Genomic DNA, 17686 nt, shown 5'->3' with positions numbered 1-17686 from the left:
GGAGGAGGGGGTAGGAGGGAGGGGAGGGGAGGGGGAGAGTTGGGATTCTCTCTCACTCACTCTCTCGTTCTCTTTTCTTAAAGGGGCCGCGCGGGACGACGGGGTGGGCGCGCGGGCCCAGACGGGGCCTTCGAGGGCGCGGGCTAGGGAAGGGGGAGCGGCGGCGGCGAACGGGCTGGGAGGGTGGAGAGGCCGGTTTATTTTTAAATTCTGCCTCCACTCGCTCTCTCGCGCTCTGGTTCCTCCGAGTTGTTTATTCCATTTTCCTCTTCCTGAGAGGGCCTTCGCCGCTGCGCAGGCGCGCCAAGGCGCGGTGGCTTGTGGGTAGCGGGAGCGCGAGGGGAAGCCTCGCCAGGCGTCCGGCCCCCGGGGCGTCCGCGAGCGGGCGGGCCTTTGGGTGGGGTGTCCGCGGTGGCCTTCCCAGACAGGCGCTGATCAGGGTGGTGAAGTTCTCACGAGACGAATACCTTCCTTTTTTGTATATCCTCTTACTTATAAAACCAGGCGTCCTTTTTTAATTGAAAAGACAAAATTAACAGAATGTAAACGGTCTATTTGAGGGGCCGCACCTTGGGAAGGAGCCCAAGTCCTCGCTCTATTTGAAGGATAGTTTCATCTGTTTGCCACACTTCATCTCCCTGTTTTTTCACCACCTTCCTCCTTTTCCTTCTCCTTGAAGGTGATGAGAGCTGCAGGACTGATAACCTTAACTTCTGGGCCTTCTATCAAAAAACTGAGCCAAAAAAGGTTGATTTGGGCAAACCCCCTGCTCAGTGCAGCACCTGTTTTCTCTATTTATATTACTGAAAGGCTCCAGTAAAATATTATGAAAAATAAGATGCCACCTGGGGACAACACTGCCTAGGCAGCGCCAGAACGTTTCATTTATAAATGTGCTAGATTGCTTCTCTCCAATCAGCCTAGTCTTGATTTGAAATTCATTTTTGAAAGATAGTTTTTCCCTCAGCAATCTCTAATGTTTTGCTGCACTGTATTTTAAAAAAAAAGTTTTCCCTTGCTATGAAGAGAAAAGTAATTTTAACATTTTAGTTTTTCTCCTCTGTAAAAGATTTTCTCGGAAGGCAGCATCGCAGTTGTGAAGGGGGAGTATATGTTGACAGTATTTAAGGAATTGTGGCAAACAGAAGAGATCACAGAAGAACGGATATAAGCAAGTGTACTACACTACAAAAAGGGGGAAAAGTGGATCCCATACATCACAAACTGGTAAGCCTGGTGATGTTCCTTAACTAAATTCAAAAATAACATTGTCTTATGTCTTTTGTTTAAGAACACTTTCGTATATTTATTTATTCAGCAAATATTTACTAATGGCTCTCATGTGTAGCAGGAACTGCTAGGAGCTGGAGAAACCAAGGTAAATTAGATGCAGTCTTGTCTGAGTTCAAATGGATTGTTTATCCCTCTGGTTGCAGATCCCTGCATAAAGTACACAGGCGATAATAAAGCAGTGCCTTAGTGCTAATCTTATCACATTGGCTATTAGAGGATAGTAAAGATAGACTTTCTGGAGAAAGTTGATACCATAATAGCAGAAGTTGAGAACATCTGCTTTGAATTCAGACAGATGAGAATTTGTAAGCTGAGGCTTAATAGCTGTGTTCCTCTCAGTAAGTTGCTTTACTTCTCTGTGCCTTACTTGTAAAACAGATAATAGTGTCTACTTCATAAACTGTATGTAAAGTGTCCCATGCTAGTAAGAATTCAGTAGATTTTAGCTATTGCTGTTAGTAGAATTGCTGCTAGTAGTAATCAACATAGAAGGGTGCAGAAAATAGCTTTACAGACAAAGCAGACAGCTTGTGCAAAAGGCCTTGCAGTGAAAGAGAGCTTTCATTATAGAATAGTGATCACCAAAGTGTCTGTATGGCATGTTAAAGGATTTGACTCTTTCTTGAGGGCAATAGAAAGTTACTACAGGGTTTTAAAAAGTCAAGTAAGGACATGATCAGATTTCCTTTTAGAGCAAAACATGTTAATTCTTATAAGAATCCAATGAGGAAAGTTAAGGAAGATGGGTTATCACCATTTTGTAGATGAACAAACTGAGTAGGGTCTGGATTTACACAGTCACCAACTTGTAAGTTGCAAAGCCAACTTACAGGGACTTCTAATTATAAAATGTGCTCTTTAGGGGGCCTGGGTGGCTCAGTCAGTTAAGCAACCAACTCTTGGTTTCAGCTCAGGTCATGACCTCAGGGTCCTCAGCATAGAGTCTGCTTGTCCCACTCCCTCTGCTCCTCCTGCTCTCTCTCTCAAACAAATAAATAAAATCTTTTTTTTTTTAAGTGCTCTTTCCATTATATATTTGCCATTCCTAAATGAACATGTATGTTTATTAATGTCTTGGAAAGGAAAGTGGTGTCTGTGGTGGAAAACAGAGGTTCATTAAATTCATGCCAAATTAAGCATGTTATTCAAATAAAGTTATTGAGAATCTGTGTACTATGTATCAAGCAAGTTTTGTGCTAGGCTCTGATACACAAAAATGTGTAAAATACAGCCTGGGAATCATGAGGGGAAACACCAAAGAGCAATCATCCCTCAATACCCCATTTGACAGAGTTTTCTATTAAATCATTGTGAACAAGACAGAGAAAAGTAGACTAACATACTATAGTAAAGTGACTTAAGTATCTTTGATTAGTCATAATCAAACTGTTGATAAAGCTGCCATTGGAGCTCCTTAAACAATATCCAAAGAGTATTGATACATGTCAACATGATCTTCTTAATATTTTACGAAAAAAAATTTATTCGCTGCCTAGATGGAGAAATATATAGCATGTTTAGCAGATCCGCAATGTGTTGCAAAACCATTGGGGATAGATAATGCAATAAATGACAGATTAGGATTTGTAAATGTCCATCAGCTGAAAAAAAAATGGACCAGTGCTAACAAAATGAAACCTGAATTAAATTGGAGGGAAATAGAGCAAACAGGCACTTTATTTTTTTTTAAGATTTTATTTATTATTTATCTGTCAGAGAGAGAGCTCAAGCAGGGGGAGTGGCAAGCAGAGGGAGAAGCAGGCACCCCACTGAGCAAGGAGCCTGATGCAGGACTCAGGACTTGATCCCCTAGGGCTCCGGGATCAGGACCGGAGCCTAAGGCAGACGCTTAACACACTGAGCCACTCAGGCATCCCACAAATAGGCACTTTAATATATTACTGATGATACAACCTTTCCCCATGCTCCCCCAAAGCAAATAGGCAATATTTTTTCAAAACCCTTTAAAAGATACATTGCCTTTGAACTATTGTTGTTCTACTTGGCAAATAAGTCCTAAGAAAATAACTGTAAATAAGGAGTTTTATGCTCCCATCTAATCATTGCAAAATTTCATATGAAAGCCAAAAAAGAAAGAGTTGCTAAAAATATAAATTCTAAAACCAAGGAAAATGGTTAAATAGTTGACTATGCACTTGGAATATTATGCAGCCATTAAAAAAGGCAACCATGAAGATGTACAGTAGTGCTTACAAAACAATGTAAATATTTACCATGATACAAAGTTGTATATGCTATGTTATTATAATGATGTAAACAATAAAAAACCTAATAGAAATAATGATAAAGTAACTGCCTCAAAACATATTGGTGGTTTTTACTAACATGGTAAAATGTCAGAATATTTTCCTATCTTTCCTCCACTTCCCAAATTTGTATCATGAACATATATTGTTTCTATAATAGAAAAATAAGCATTAAAATGTGTTGTAATTTAATATTAACCTTTTAATTCTGAGGAGTTAGTACGTGGGTGTTTGTTAAATTGTGTATTTTTGGTTTCATTTTGTTTTCCAATAAATTTTGTGAAGACAAGCTAGACATTCATTTGTTGCCCATTTCTTCAAATTTTCACTACTCCAGTATTTCCCAAAGTATATTTCACAGCTGACTGGTTCAGCGGTATATCGACTGCTTTTTACACAAAGGAAAAGGTTCTGTTGTTGGGAAAATTTGGGAAATGCCGTGTTAAACAACTTAGTCTTTTTCAGAGCCTTGAATATGTTGGTATGTTGTAATTCTCCAAAAGCAGGATTTAGTGAGCAGAATTTACCATAATTTTTTAACACTTTTTCTTTTTACTCATCTTGCAGAGTCAGTGTTCCTCAAACACACTTTGAGAAACACTGTCTGAGTCACGTGTCTTCTCATTGCCCCAGTATAACCTATTTTAAATTGTGTCTGCATTCTTCAGTCCCCCCGCATCTCAAACCTTCTACCTTGCTTTCTACTTCATATGGCCATAAAAAGAAAGCACTGCCTATGTCCTTAGAACAGGAGCCCCTTCTTCCATCTAGGACTGATCCTTTCACTTATGCTCCAAACTTCCTAACATTTCCTCAGGGGTCTAGTGTTCTCCATCCAGCATCTTCTCTGACTCTCCTAGTAGGTGAATATGTAAAGTCTCACACTGAAATAATGTTTAGGGCCTCCATTCCTTTCTTTTGTGAGCCTTTTGTAATCAGAAACAAAAATATTTTTGTTTTTGTTTTTTAAAATACCAGAAAGAAACACTGCTGGTAGAAAGGCTAATTAATATGGCCACTTTGGAGGGCAATTTGGCAGTATTTGTAAAATTTTCAAATATCCATGCCCAAGACCCAACAACGCCATGCTTGGTATCTCCCTTAGAAAAACCCTTTTGTGCTCAAGGAGGCATGCATCACGATGTTCATTTGAGGCACTGTTGATAATAGTGAAATTGGAAATAACCTAAATGTTCGTAAGTATAGAGCTAGATCTATTTGTGCCATTACACTCCAAAAGCTGTTGTTGAATGGGAAAAATCACAATCCAGGTAAATATGGAATATAGCACCTTTTATCCAAAATAAACATATTTCCTGCAATGATATATAAAATGTGCACAGAAAGGACTGGAAAGATAAACATTACATTGCTAACAGGTTGGAGATCAGGAGCAGTGGTGAAAGGGGACTTTAGCTTTATCTGTGATGTTTCAGATTTTACAAGAAGAATATATGCCTGCTTCAGTAATTAAAATTTGATTTTAAAGAAAGAAAACCCTCACTTTCATTGGTTTCCTTCTTTTGTCCTAACTTCTCTTCACAGGCAATTTATTTGAATCATCCATTTATAACCAGTCTCTTCATCTCCATTCACCCCTTAATCGAGAATAATCGGACATTGCCCTTGCTTTGTTTTGTTGTTTTGTGTTTTGTTTTTTGTTTTATTGCCCTTGCTTTGTTAAATAAAGTATTTTTTTAAACCAGGGCCATGGCAGATATTCATTAGCAAATGTATTAGCTATTTTTCAGCCACTTTATTCTTCCTCTATAATATTCAACAGTAATAACCATTTTTGTTTAGCTCCTCACTCAGCTTCCAGTCACCCCTCCCACTGTTTTTCCTTCCTCCTCTTTCATGTTACCTCTGCCTCTGCCATTCAGTGCTGCCCGCATGGTGGGTCTTGCAGAAATACTGTAAAATGCATTTCAAGTAATTAATGTATTAAAACTTAATACATTGCATAGGATATCCTCTGAGGCTTAAGCTTGTGTGGTGAACACAAAATGTAATGTTAATGAGACACAAAAGTACACTGGATTTGGAATTAAAATAACTGGTACATTAGACTCATGTGGCTTTTAGCAAGTCTCTTAACCTCTCTTAGCTTCAGTTTCTTAATTTTTAAAATGGAAATGATACCTACTTTATGGGGCTGTCCTGAGGATTGAATGATCTCTCTTCCACTAAGTAAACAAAGTCTCTATTTACAAAATAATTTTAACCACCTTTCTGTGTAGAACGCACTTTAGTTCTCACAACTTCTTATCTTTCTGTATTTACCTCTAGCACTCTGGCTCATGCATCCCTCTCCTTATATGATGATGATGTCGGCAATTACTGTAATGATGCCTCAAATTCCATAGCATTTCACAGCTTACAAAAGCACTCAGGCCTAGTTTTCATTTCTCCTCCCAACCATCCTGTGAAACAGTTAAAATGAGAATGTTATTTTAATATTGGGAGCCTGAGACTTTAAAAAAGATCTCTAAGGTTCTATGACTTGCCCCAAAATAGTGAGCTTAGACTCTTCAAAATCTCATGTTTTATCATCTTCTCCTAATCCATAACCATCTCAGTAAGGTTTGTGTCCTCTCATTCTGGATTTTCTTACTGTTACCTTTAGTCCACCTTGAGATTAATATATTCCTTCCTTATCCTTCGTTAAAATGCACCAAATTCATATTTCATTCCATTGGATACTCTGTTAAGATAGACCTCAAGCGAGTCTGGGGTTTTGAAACCTATAATTATGTACTAATAGGGAGGGAGGGTAACTTCCAAAATTATTTATGCGTGCTTTAATGGTAGTATTTACAAATGCCCATTTCTTCAAATTTTCACTACTCCAGTATTTCCCAAAGTATATTTCACAGCTGACTGGTTCAGCAGTATATTGACTGCTTTTACACAAAGGAAAAGGTTCTGTTGTTGGGAAAATTTGGGAAATGCCGTGTTAAACAACTTTGTTCTTTTCAGATCCTTGAATATGTTGGTATGTTGTAATTCTCCAAAAGCAGGATTTAGTAAGCGGAATTTACCATGATTTTTTTAAGACTTTTTTTATCATCATGGTAGCAAATCTTCATTCTTTAAAGGAAGACCAGATTTTTGGAGATGACGCAAAGTTATCAGAGCCAGGCGTGGTAAATGATAAAAATAACAGGGCCATGTCATTTGTGATTTAAAATAATGATGTCAATATAAGTAAAACCAATATTCTTGTATAGCTTAAAAGCTGATGCTGAAAATAATTTCCTAAAAACAATGGCAAAATTGTTAGTATGTAAGTGTATAATCTTCCCATGTAACTATTACAAGTATTCTACAAGAAATGTGTTCATTTGATTTTATAGTCTAATGTGTTTGCTTTTTGAAAAATATCCTAAGGCCTTATTTTTCACACATTTATTTTGTAGGCAACGGCCTACTTCCATAGGATGGCTGTGTCTTTAGGAAGGGTTCGTTCTAGAGTATCCTTTACTAAAAACAAATCTTTAGACAACTCCAAGTCGTTTTCATGCTATGAAGATTACATCCAAAACTGCAACTAGTCCATAAATCATACTTGCTTTGGGATATAGTGTGAGAATTATATTTTGTCTGGGTGGCCTCTAGCAACATTCCCCCAGCAGCCGACTGCTAAAAGCTAAAGTTGATGTTAATTTGTATTAAGTACCAGTAATAGAGAAAACTTCACATTTTCTGAGTAGTTAGTGATTATGTTAGTGATAGCAGCCTGAGTTTAAAACATTCTCCCTCAAGGCAACTAACATGGAAACTGCACGTGGATAAGTTAGGATTGACTATTTTTGACTCCCAGAAATGAAATTGACTGCATTTATATCTGTTTCTTCTGTATTTTGTAAAATTGTGTGTCCTCTTATGCTCTAAGTTCTAAGTTCTGCTCTGTCATTCTATATAAGATTATTAGCAACTTCCTAGTGTTAATCTTGTTTTGTCAAATTTCTGGTGCACTTAAAACAGAAGTCTTTCTACTTGTGGCAGTTAGAAGTAACTGATATGTTGGGGCGCCTGCTTAGGTGGTTCATTCGGTTAAGCCTCTAACTTTGATCTCACCTAAGGTCTTGATCTCAGGGTAATGTGTGCAAGCCCCAAGTTGGGCTCCATGCTGGGTGTGGAGCCTACTTAAAAACAAAAACAAAAAACAATTGATATGTTGAAAAAAGTTTTAGTGTATCTGTGACTCTCTATAGAAGAGGTAGTCTTTCATCAATGTCATCAAGACTTGTTATATTTCTGTGTGAAGGCAAACATGATTTTAACATAGTTGTACCTTGGAAATAACCCTGATTATTAAAGTATATCATCATTATCATCCATACAGCTACCACCAGCCTTACAGAAGTACCTTCAATTTAGCAAAGCTCACTGCCACCATTTCTGTTGATCAGGCACCCCTACTCCAGAAAATCACTTCAACGTTTCCATGTGTAATATGCCCATTATTATAATTTTAAATCTAACAGTGCTATATCAATAATTTATTTTACTATTGCAAAGATTAGGGATTTGTTGTGCACATTTTCTAGTTTATACTCTTTGATGAAAAGCTGTATATCAGGAGACTTGCTGAAAAAATGTATATATTAAAACAAGAATCTTAATAGGATATTCCATCAGTAAAATTAAAATGAGGCTCCTCGAAGCAAGAAACTTTGCCTTTTGCATAGTCTGCTCAATCCCCCCACATAACCTAGTGTAAAGCAAGGACCTAGGTACTACAAGTTTATTTAGGATTTTTGATTTGCCTAAGTGAAAACAAAAACAAGGGTGAAAATATTAACATTAGATAAAGAAAAATTAAGGCCAAAACATTAAGTGTGCAAAAGAGGAACATTATGTAATGATAAAAGGTGAAGTCCACAAAATAATAATAATCTTAATAAACTTTTATACACCAAATAATATTACTGAATGCCAAAATGCAAGAACACCTAGCAATATAGAACTTGGTTTGCATCACACACACATTGACACACATACACACATAATTATAATGGTAGAGTTTAATAACAGAATTTAACAGATAGACAAAAAACAGGTACATTACTATATTAATAATATAATCAACTGGCTTATGTTTCAGCCAAATAGAGAACTTTGTACCCTGTTACCAAAATGTATATTCTATTCGTATAACCATGGAAGATTTACAAAAATTAAACATATCCTTGGCCATAATATAAACCACAATACATTTCAAAAGATAGGGATTTTATAGGCTATATTTTCTGATTATAATCCAATATAATTAGAAATCAGTGCTAAAAAGAAGATAAGAAAGCCCACCCATTTGGAAATTAAGAAATATTTTTCTGAATATTTGCAGGACCAACCAAGGAGAAAATAAAACAAATTACAAACATCCAAACGTCAATGAAAAGGAGTACATACTGCACCTTAAAGACTAGACTACACTGCTATACTAAGAAGAAATGTATACATAGTCTCAAGTATTTTTATTATTAAAAGAGAATAAGGGGCACCTGGGTGGTTCACTCAGTGGAGTGTTGGACTCTCAATTTCAGCTTCATGGGATCCAACCCCCTGGGTTGGGCTCCATGCTCAGTGGGGAATCTGCCTCTCTCTCTCTCCACCCCCCTCCCTCTTTCTCTCTCTCTCAAATAAATAAATCTTTTTTTAAAAAAGAATGAATAGTAACAAACTTACACAAGGACAAAATGAACCGAGAGACAGGAGGAAAAGGGAATGTGTTACAGAGGAAAGACTGAAACTAAGGAAATAGAAAACATCAAAAGGTTTAAACAGATACACTCCTAGCAAGTCCAATGATAGCAAGAAGAAAGAAAAATGTCCATCATTATTATCTTCAAAACACAGGAAATAACTACTAATCTACAATACAATGTTCAATGAAAATATTTTTTTTTAAAGATTTTATTTATTTATTCGACAGAGATAGAGACAGCCAGCGAGAGAGGGAACACAAGCAGGGGGAGTGGGAGAGGAAGAAGCAGGCTCATAGCGGAGGAGCCTGATGTGGGGCTCGATCCCAGAACACCGGGATCACGCCCTGAGCCGAAGGCAGACGCTTAACCGCTGTGCCACCCAGGTGCCCCAAAATATTCTTTAAAAATGAAGATAAATAAAGAGTTGAGACAAAATCAGAAAATTAGTCACTGGCAGACCCACACTAAAGGATTTCAGATGGAAGGAATGAAGAGCAATAGGGTGAAATATACTGATAAAATCAAATGAATATGGACCATATAAAACAAATAGCAATGCCCTGTGGGGTTTCAAATAGATGTGGAATTAAAAGACATAAAAACAACACATTAATCATAAGGGATATGGGGGCACCTGGGTGGCTCAGTCAGTCAAGTGGCTGCCTTCAGCTCAGGTCATGATCCCAGGGTCCTGGGATGGAGCCCCATGTCTAGCTCCCTGCTCAGATGGAGTCTGTTTCTCCCTCTTCCTCTACCTCACCCCACTTGTGTGCTCTCTCTCTCTCAAATAAATAAAATCTTTAAAAAAAAATCATAAGGGATATAAATGAAGGACCTTAAATTCCTTGCATTTTCAAAGAAGTAATAAAAGTAGTAATTTATCTTAGACTTGGCTAAGTCAAAGGTGCCTATTGTAACCTCTAGGATAACTACTAAAAGTAAAGCAAAAATATGTAACAACCTAATACAAGGGGAGAGGGATGGAATAATAAAGCATTTGATCAAAAAAAAATCAAGAAAGGAGAGAAAATTGAACATAGAATAAGCAGAACAAATGGAAAAGAAGAAAGATAACTTTAAATATATTAAATGAAAACCATCCAGCTCCAATTAAAAGACAAAGGCTTTCAGCCTTTCCAAGCTACTCGTAGAGCAGTCCATATGACATTGTTCTGGGTTCCCGTGCTAACTTAAAGGGAATCTTGCACAATGTCCTGGGTTCTTGTGGTAACTTAAAGGGAAGTTTTCACAATGTCCGGATCACTTGGTGTTCTGCAATGAAAGAGGGGGATGCCTTCAAATTCCTTGCAGCAGGAGCCCACTTAGGTGGCAACAGCCTTGACCTCCAAATGGATCAGTACATCTGCAAAAGGAAAAGCGACGGCATCCACGTCATACATATGAAAAGAACCCAGGAGAAGTTTCTGCTCGCAGCTCGCAGCTCGAGCCACTGTTGCCTTTGAGAACCGGGCTAATGTTGGTTGTCACATCCTCCAGGAATACTGGCGGGCCAGTGGGCTGTGCTGAACTTCGCTGCTGCCTATTGCTGGAACCCTCACTAACGAGAACCAGCCTTCACGGAGCTGAGATTTCTGGTGCCTTCCGAAATCCAGGGCTGTCCTCCAGCCTCCCAACACGGGCCCCATAAGGGGCCTCCCACTGCTCTGTATGACACGGACTCTCCTCTGCACAGTGCAGACACTGCCCCCCCATGCAACATCAAGGGCGCTCGCTCCGCGGGGCTGATGTGCCCCGTGCTGGCCGGGGAAGTTTAGTGCATGCATGGCACTGTCTCCTTTGAACCCCTGTGGGCGGTCCTGCCTGATGTCTACTTACACAGAGACCCTGAAGAGATGGAGAAGGAGGAGCGGGCTGCTGCCGAGAAGGCCAGGAGCAAGGAGGAATTTCAGGGCAAGTGGACTGTTCTAGCTCCTGGCTTTACTGCTACTCAACCCAAGGTCACGGACTGGTCTGACAGCGCAGATGTACCCTGAGCCTGACCACAACAGCAGCCTGGAGTATTCAGCCGGCCAGAAAGCCTGGTCTGCAGCTGCCACTGCTCAGACCACTCAAGGGTAGGAACTGTTCAAGTCTATTCTTCCACAGACTCTTAAACAGAAAATGGAAGTAAGGTTGATGGAAAATAAACGAATAAAACAAAGACTTTGGGGTTGGATTAAGAAGAAAACTATATATCAGGGTTCAATCACAGAAGCACAATCACTGTTGTGATAAAGAATAAGGTGTTTATTATAGAAATTAGATCTTACACATTTGGGAGACATTTGATAAACTTTAATGTCCATGATATTTTAAAAAATCCATACAAACTAGGAATGGAAAGGAGCATATTTAATCTATAAGTGGTATCTATTAAAAAAAAAGGAGCAACTATAGCAAACAGCATATTTAATGGTGAACTGTTAATAGTTTCCCTCTGAAATCAAGACATGGATGCTCATTATCATCAGGTACACTAATATGGTACCAGAGGTCCTAACCAATTTAAATATGGAGAGAGAAAGAATGAAGGATGGAAAAGGAAGAAGTAAAACTAAAGATCCTTAGAAAATATGTTTGTAGGGGCACCTGGGTGGCTCAGTGGGTTAAGCGTCTGCCTCTGGCTCAAGTCATGGCCCCAGGGTCCTGGGATTGAGTCCCCACATCAGGCTCTCCGCTCAGTGGAGAGCCTGCTTCTCCCTCTTCTCCCTGATTGTGCTCTCTCTTGCTATCTCTCTCTCTCTCTCTCTCTCTCTCAAATAAGTAAATAAAATCTTTAGGAAGAAAGAAAAAGAAAGAAAGAAAGAGAGAGAAAGAAAGAAAGAAAAAGCAAGAAAGGAAGGAAGGAAGGAAGGAAGGAAGGAAGGAGGAAGGAAGGAAGGAAGGAAGAAAGGAAAAAGAAAAGAAAGAAAGAAAGAAAAGAAAAAAAAAGAAAGAAAAGAAAGGTTTATATAATGTGACTGGATATGGAGTCAACATACACTCTTTGTATTTCTATATATCAGCAAAAATTAGAAAACTGGAAAAATTTTAAATGATACCATTTATACAAGCATACCTAGAAACAATTCTAATGAGCTGTGTGTCTCACAGAGCTATAAGAAGGTAAGAAAGGCATGAATTAGTATTAAGGAAACCTAAATAAATAGGTAAAGCAAGTTCACAGATTAGAAATATTATACAGATGTCAATTCTCCCCAAATTGATATTAGATTTGGTACAATTTTGATCAAACCCAAGTGGGATTTATATATATGTGTATGAGTGTGTACTACAGAACAGTAAAGAAAGTGTTGTCTCTTTTTTTTTTTTTTTAACATTTTATTTATTTATTTGAGAGAGAGAAAGCACGAGTAGGGGTAGGGGCAGAGGGAGAGGGAGAAAAGCAGACTCTCTGAACCTGGAACCCAAATCGGGGCTCCATTCCAAAACCCTGAGATCATGACCTGAGCCACCCAGGTGCCCCGAAAGTGTTGTATTTTCAATTAATGATGCTGGCTCAATTAAATATACGTATGGGTATACTTAAGGAAGATTATAGGTTTAAATCTGAAAGTAAAATAAGGCTTCTTAAAAATAACATGGTAGAATATCTTGTGACCATGAAGTAGCAAAGATTTCAATGAACAGGACATAAAGATATTAACAAAAGAGAAGAGTAAAAAATACACTAAAATTAGCAATTTAATCTTTAAAGTGAAAAGTGGGGGGTACCTGGGTGGCTCAGTCAGTTAAGCATCTGACTCTTGATCAGATAAGCATCAGGTCATGATCTCAGGGTCATGAGGTCAAGCCCCGAGTCAAGCTCCATGTTGAAAGCTCCAAGTGAAAAGCGGAAGGAAGTGGGATAAAATATTTACAACACATAAAACGGGTAAAGGATTTGTAACCTAATATATAAAAAATTCCCTCGAATCTTGGGGCGCCTGGGTGGCGCAGTCGTTGAGCGTCTGCCTTCAGCTCAGGGCGTGATCCCGGCGTTATGGGATCGAGCCCCACATCAGGCTCCTCCGCTATGAGCCTGCTTCTTCCTCTCCTGCTCCGCCTGCTTGTGTTCCCTCTCTCGCTGGCTGTCTCTATCTCTGTTAAATAAATTAATAAACTCTTTAAAAAAAAATTCCCTTGAATCAATAAGAAAATGATAATCCAATGGAAAAATTAGTAAGAGACTTGAACAGGCACTTCTTAAAAGATGATATACAAATAATAAGTATGAAAAGATTTTCAACTATTTAATAATCAGAATGAAAATTAAAACAAAAATGAATACTACAGCATAGCTGACAAAATGGCTAAAATTTAAAAAGTGATAATACCAAATGCTGACAAAAATATGTAGTAGCCAGAATCTTTATATACTGCCATTGGGAGTTAAAATTGGTACAACTACATTGGGAAGGCTGCTGCTATGAACATGGGCCTTATTTATTAAAATTAAATGAACACAAACACAGCTATTTAACTCCTATATGAATTCCCAACAGAAATGCATAATTTCTTTGCACCAAATGTGTGCCAAAAGCCATAGTCATTATTCCTAAAAATATCATTTATTATAGGTTAATATTGAAAAAAATGCTAATGCCTATAAACCATAAAAGGGATAATTATGCAATATGTTCATCCAGTAGAATACTAAAGACCAATAAAAATGCATTAAGTATCAGGGCACTTGGGTGGCTTAGTCGGTTAAGCAACCAACTCTTAATTTCGGCTCAAGTCATGATCTCGGTATCATGAGATCAAGCCCCATGTCAGGCCCCACACTGGGTGCAGAGCCTGCTTAAGATTCTCTCTCTCCCTTTCCCTCCACCCCTCCCCTCCTCCACCACAGGCTCTCTCTCTCTCTTAAAAAAAAAAAAAAAGCATTAACTATTGCTACATGCAGCAATATGGATGGAGCTCATAAACATAATGTCAAGAGAACGAAACCAGGGATTACCATTCAAAAGAGTACCTTCTGTATCATTCCATTTATATAAAAGTTTGGAAACAGGCACAACTAATCTGTAGTGTTAAAAGTCAGTATGGTGTCTATATTTAGGAAGGGGAGAGAAAGGCATTTGGCAGGGGACATGCAGAGGACTTGTGAGATAATAGTGATGTTTTATTTTTTGACTTGGGTAGTTGGTTATATGTGTTCAGTATGTGAAAATTCATTGATCAATAACCCTTCTGAATTACTCACTTTATCTTTTTCTACATTTTTAAAGTATTTTTAGTAAATGATATAATAAACAACAATAGGAATGTAAAAAGTGCTATGACAATAGATATGGAAGAGATTGAAAGATTTTTATATGTGGTAGAAACACAGAGCATAAAATTTGCCATCTTAACCACTTGTAAACGTAGTTTGGTAGAGTTAAGTATATTCACCTTGTTACAAAACAAATCTCCAGACTTTTCATCTTACAGAACTATCTAAATTCTAAACAATTCCCCTTTTCCCCTGCCCCCAGCCCCTGGTAACCACCATTCCACTGTCTGTTTCTATGAATTTGACTATTTTAGATACATCATATAAGTGGAATCATGAAGCATCTGTCTTTTTGTGTCTGGCTTCTTTCACAGCATAATGTCCTCAAGGTTCATCCAGAATTTCTTTTCTTTTACGGCTGAATAATATTCCATGATATATATGTACCACATTTTGTTTATCCATTCATCCATTGATGAATAAATATGTAGATTGATTCCACCTCCCAGCTATTGTGAATAGTGCTGCTGTGAACATAGGTGAGCAAATATCTCTTTGAAACGCACATTGCTTTTCTTTTGGATATTGGAACCAAAAGAGTTCCAGTTTCTCTGTATCCTCACTGACACTTTTTTTTTTAATAGTAATGATCCGAACACGTGTGAGGTGATGTCTCATTGTGGTTTTGAGATTAAAAGTATAATTTCCTAATCTTTAAACATCTTTATGGCGTTACAATTCACATATCATACAATTCCCCTGTCTCAGTTGTACAGTTCAGTGGTTTTTAGTGTAGTCACAGATTTGTGCATCATCACCACGGTCAATTTCAGAGATTTCCATCACCTCTAAGTGAAACCCTGTACTCTGCCTGTTATAGATTTTCTATAGATTTCCCTTTTTTGGAAATTTCAAAAGTATTTTTAAAGGGATGTTGTTTGCAATGCTGTGACAGTGAAATTAAAAACCTAGAGGAAATGGGCTTTCACAGCAAAATTTAAATTTTCTAAATTGACTCAAGAAGAGGTTGAAAACCCAGAAGATCAATAGTAATAGAATTAAAACATTAATTTGAAATATAACTTTTAAAATAGGTACCAAATCCAAATGGCTTTGCCTCTGAATTTATATAAACTTCTAAGAATGGAAAATTCTCAAGGGCTTTTCTTGATGCTAGAAAAAGAGAATATCCTGGTTCACTTTATGAAGCTAGGATAACCTTACTACCCAAATATCTCTGTAAAGATATTGCCAAAATAAATAAATAAATTTATTGGCTAACTTCACTGTGGAATATGAACATAAATAACCTAAATAAAATATTTGCAAACTGAATCTAAAATAATTGAAAATATGAGCAAGTTGAATGTAAAAAAATAATAAATCATGACCAAGAATGGTTGTTATAGAAATGAAAGGGTTGTTCCAGATTAGGAAATCTCTTAACAGAATTAATTCTATCCACAGATCAAAAAACATTATATCAATGGATGAAAACAAGCAATTAAAATTCCTCAGTTGTTCTCAATATAAGCTTTAAGTAAATTGGAAACAAAAGGAAATTATTTAAAGAAAATGTTATTTAAAAGTTAAGCATTTAATTAAAGTCATGTTTTTTAAAATACAGAAGAAGACAAGGATGCTTGCTATCACCATGGTTTGTTAATGTTTTTAGAGAGTTTTTCCTGAGAGTCAGAAAATAAAATAAAACCATGATTTTGGAAGAGACAACGCTATATTTATAAACGATGTGATTGCATGGATTGTATACATAGAAAATCTGAAAACTATACTGTTCAATATGGTAGCCACTAACTACGTGTATCTACTGAGCACTTGAAATGTGGCTGGTCCAAGCTGTGCTGCAAGTATAAGACAGATACTAGACTTTAAAGACTTGGTGTGAACAAACAAATATATATAAAACATCTAATTAATAATTTTCTATATTCCATGTTAAAATGACAATGTTTTGAATATATTGGGTTAAACAAAATATGCTATTAAAATTGTTTTCACCTGTTTTCTTTTTATTTTTATAATATGGCTACTAGAAAATTTTAAATTTTGCATGTGGCTTGCATTACATTTCTATTGGACAGCACTGCCCTACTGTGTCTAATACCAATATGCAGTAAGAAAAAATTTTAAGGTTGCTGAATATTAGATAAATATACAAAAATAAATAACTTTTTCCCTTAAAAACCAATTAGACATGAAACTAAAGATATCTCTACTTATATTAATGATTAAACTATAAACTACTTAAAAATAAATCTAACTAGAAAACTGCAGGACTTATATGAAGAAAGGTATTAGTAATTTATTGACAAGAAAAAGTATCTGAATAAACAAAGAAACAGAAATGCCTGTGTGGGAAGATGTCACATCATTAAACTCTAAATCCTTGAAAATTATATACATAAACAAAATCCTTACAAGAGGATGGGCTGTTGGGGGTTTTGTTTGCTTGGTGTTTGTGATATATTATTTTTGTTTGGTATCTGAAGCAAATAATCTAATAGTCATAAGAACAAATAAATATGGAAATGAGGGAAGACCTGCTTTATCAGATATTAAAACTTTGTTATAAAGCTCCTGTAATTACAAGAGTACAATACTGGCATAGGAACAGATAAATAGTAGAAGAAAAATACACCCAAGTTTTATGAAACATAATCTACAGCAAAAGTGTTGTTTTAGTTCTGTGAGAAAAGGAGTTTTTAAAATAACTGTTGCTGCTATACTTTTCTATTTTAGAAAACAAAACAGTATATGAAAAATCCGGAAGGATCTAGTATATAAAAATAAAATCCAAACGGGATATAAAAAATAAACAAGAAAATTTAGGAGAATGCGTATATAATATTGCATCCAAAACCTTAAACAATATTGGAAACCGACTAAGCAAAAGAGAGAAATGAGATTCAGAAAATGAAACTCAGTTGAAGAGAGAAAGAAATCCTAACATTGAATAGTGAGCATGAAAATATGATGGGCATACCTTCCGGATTTTGAAATATTTTTTATTAAAAGCTTTAAATAATGTGCATGGATAACTTGATTAAAAAACGAGCACTAAGGGGCGCCTGGGTGGCTCAGTTGGTTAAGTGTCTGACTCTGGATCTCAGCTCAGGTCTTGATCCTGGGGTCATGAGTTCAAGCCTCGAGTTGGGCTCCACACTGAGTGTGGAGCCTACTTAAAAAAAAAA

The 17686-nt window shown here is 37.0% G+C and overlaps 1 protein-coding gene across 1 annotated transcript in view; it reads left to right on the top strand.

Moving 5' to 3' along the window:
- The first annotated feature begins 1020 nt into the window (after positions 1-1020).
- LOC117802940 (receptor-type tyrosine-protein kinase FLT3-like) overlaps positions 1021-17686 on the top strand; it is a 74024-nt gene continuing 57358 nt past the window's right edge. Inside the window, exons 1-2 of the mRNA XM_034663779.1 lie at positions 1021-1032; positions 1122-1227. Of these exons, the coding sequence (XP_034519670.1) occupies positions 1021-1032; positions 1122-1227 (118 nt within the window). The remainder of the gene's footprint in view (positions 1033-1121; positions 1228-17686) is intronic.

The sequence above is a fragment of the Ailuropoda melanoleuca genome, chromosome 7 (assembly GCF_002007445.2).
Source record: "Ailuropoda melanoleuca isolate Jingjing chromosome 7, ASM200744v2, whole genome shotgun sequence".
Lineage (NCBI taxonomy): Eukaryota > Metazoa > Chordata > Mammalia > Carnivora > Ursidae > Ailuropoda > Ailuropoda melanoleuca.
The sequence above is the reverse complement of the archived record's forward strand: the minus strand, read 5'-3'. Positions and strand labels throughout refer to the sequence as shown.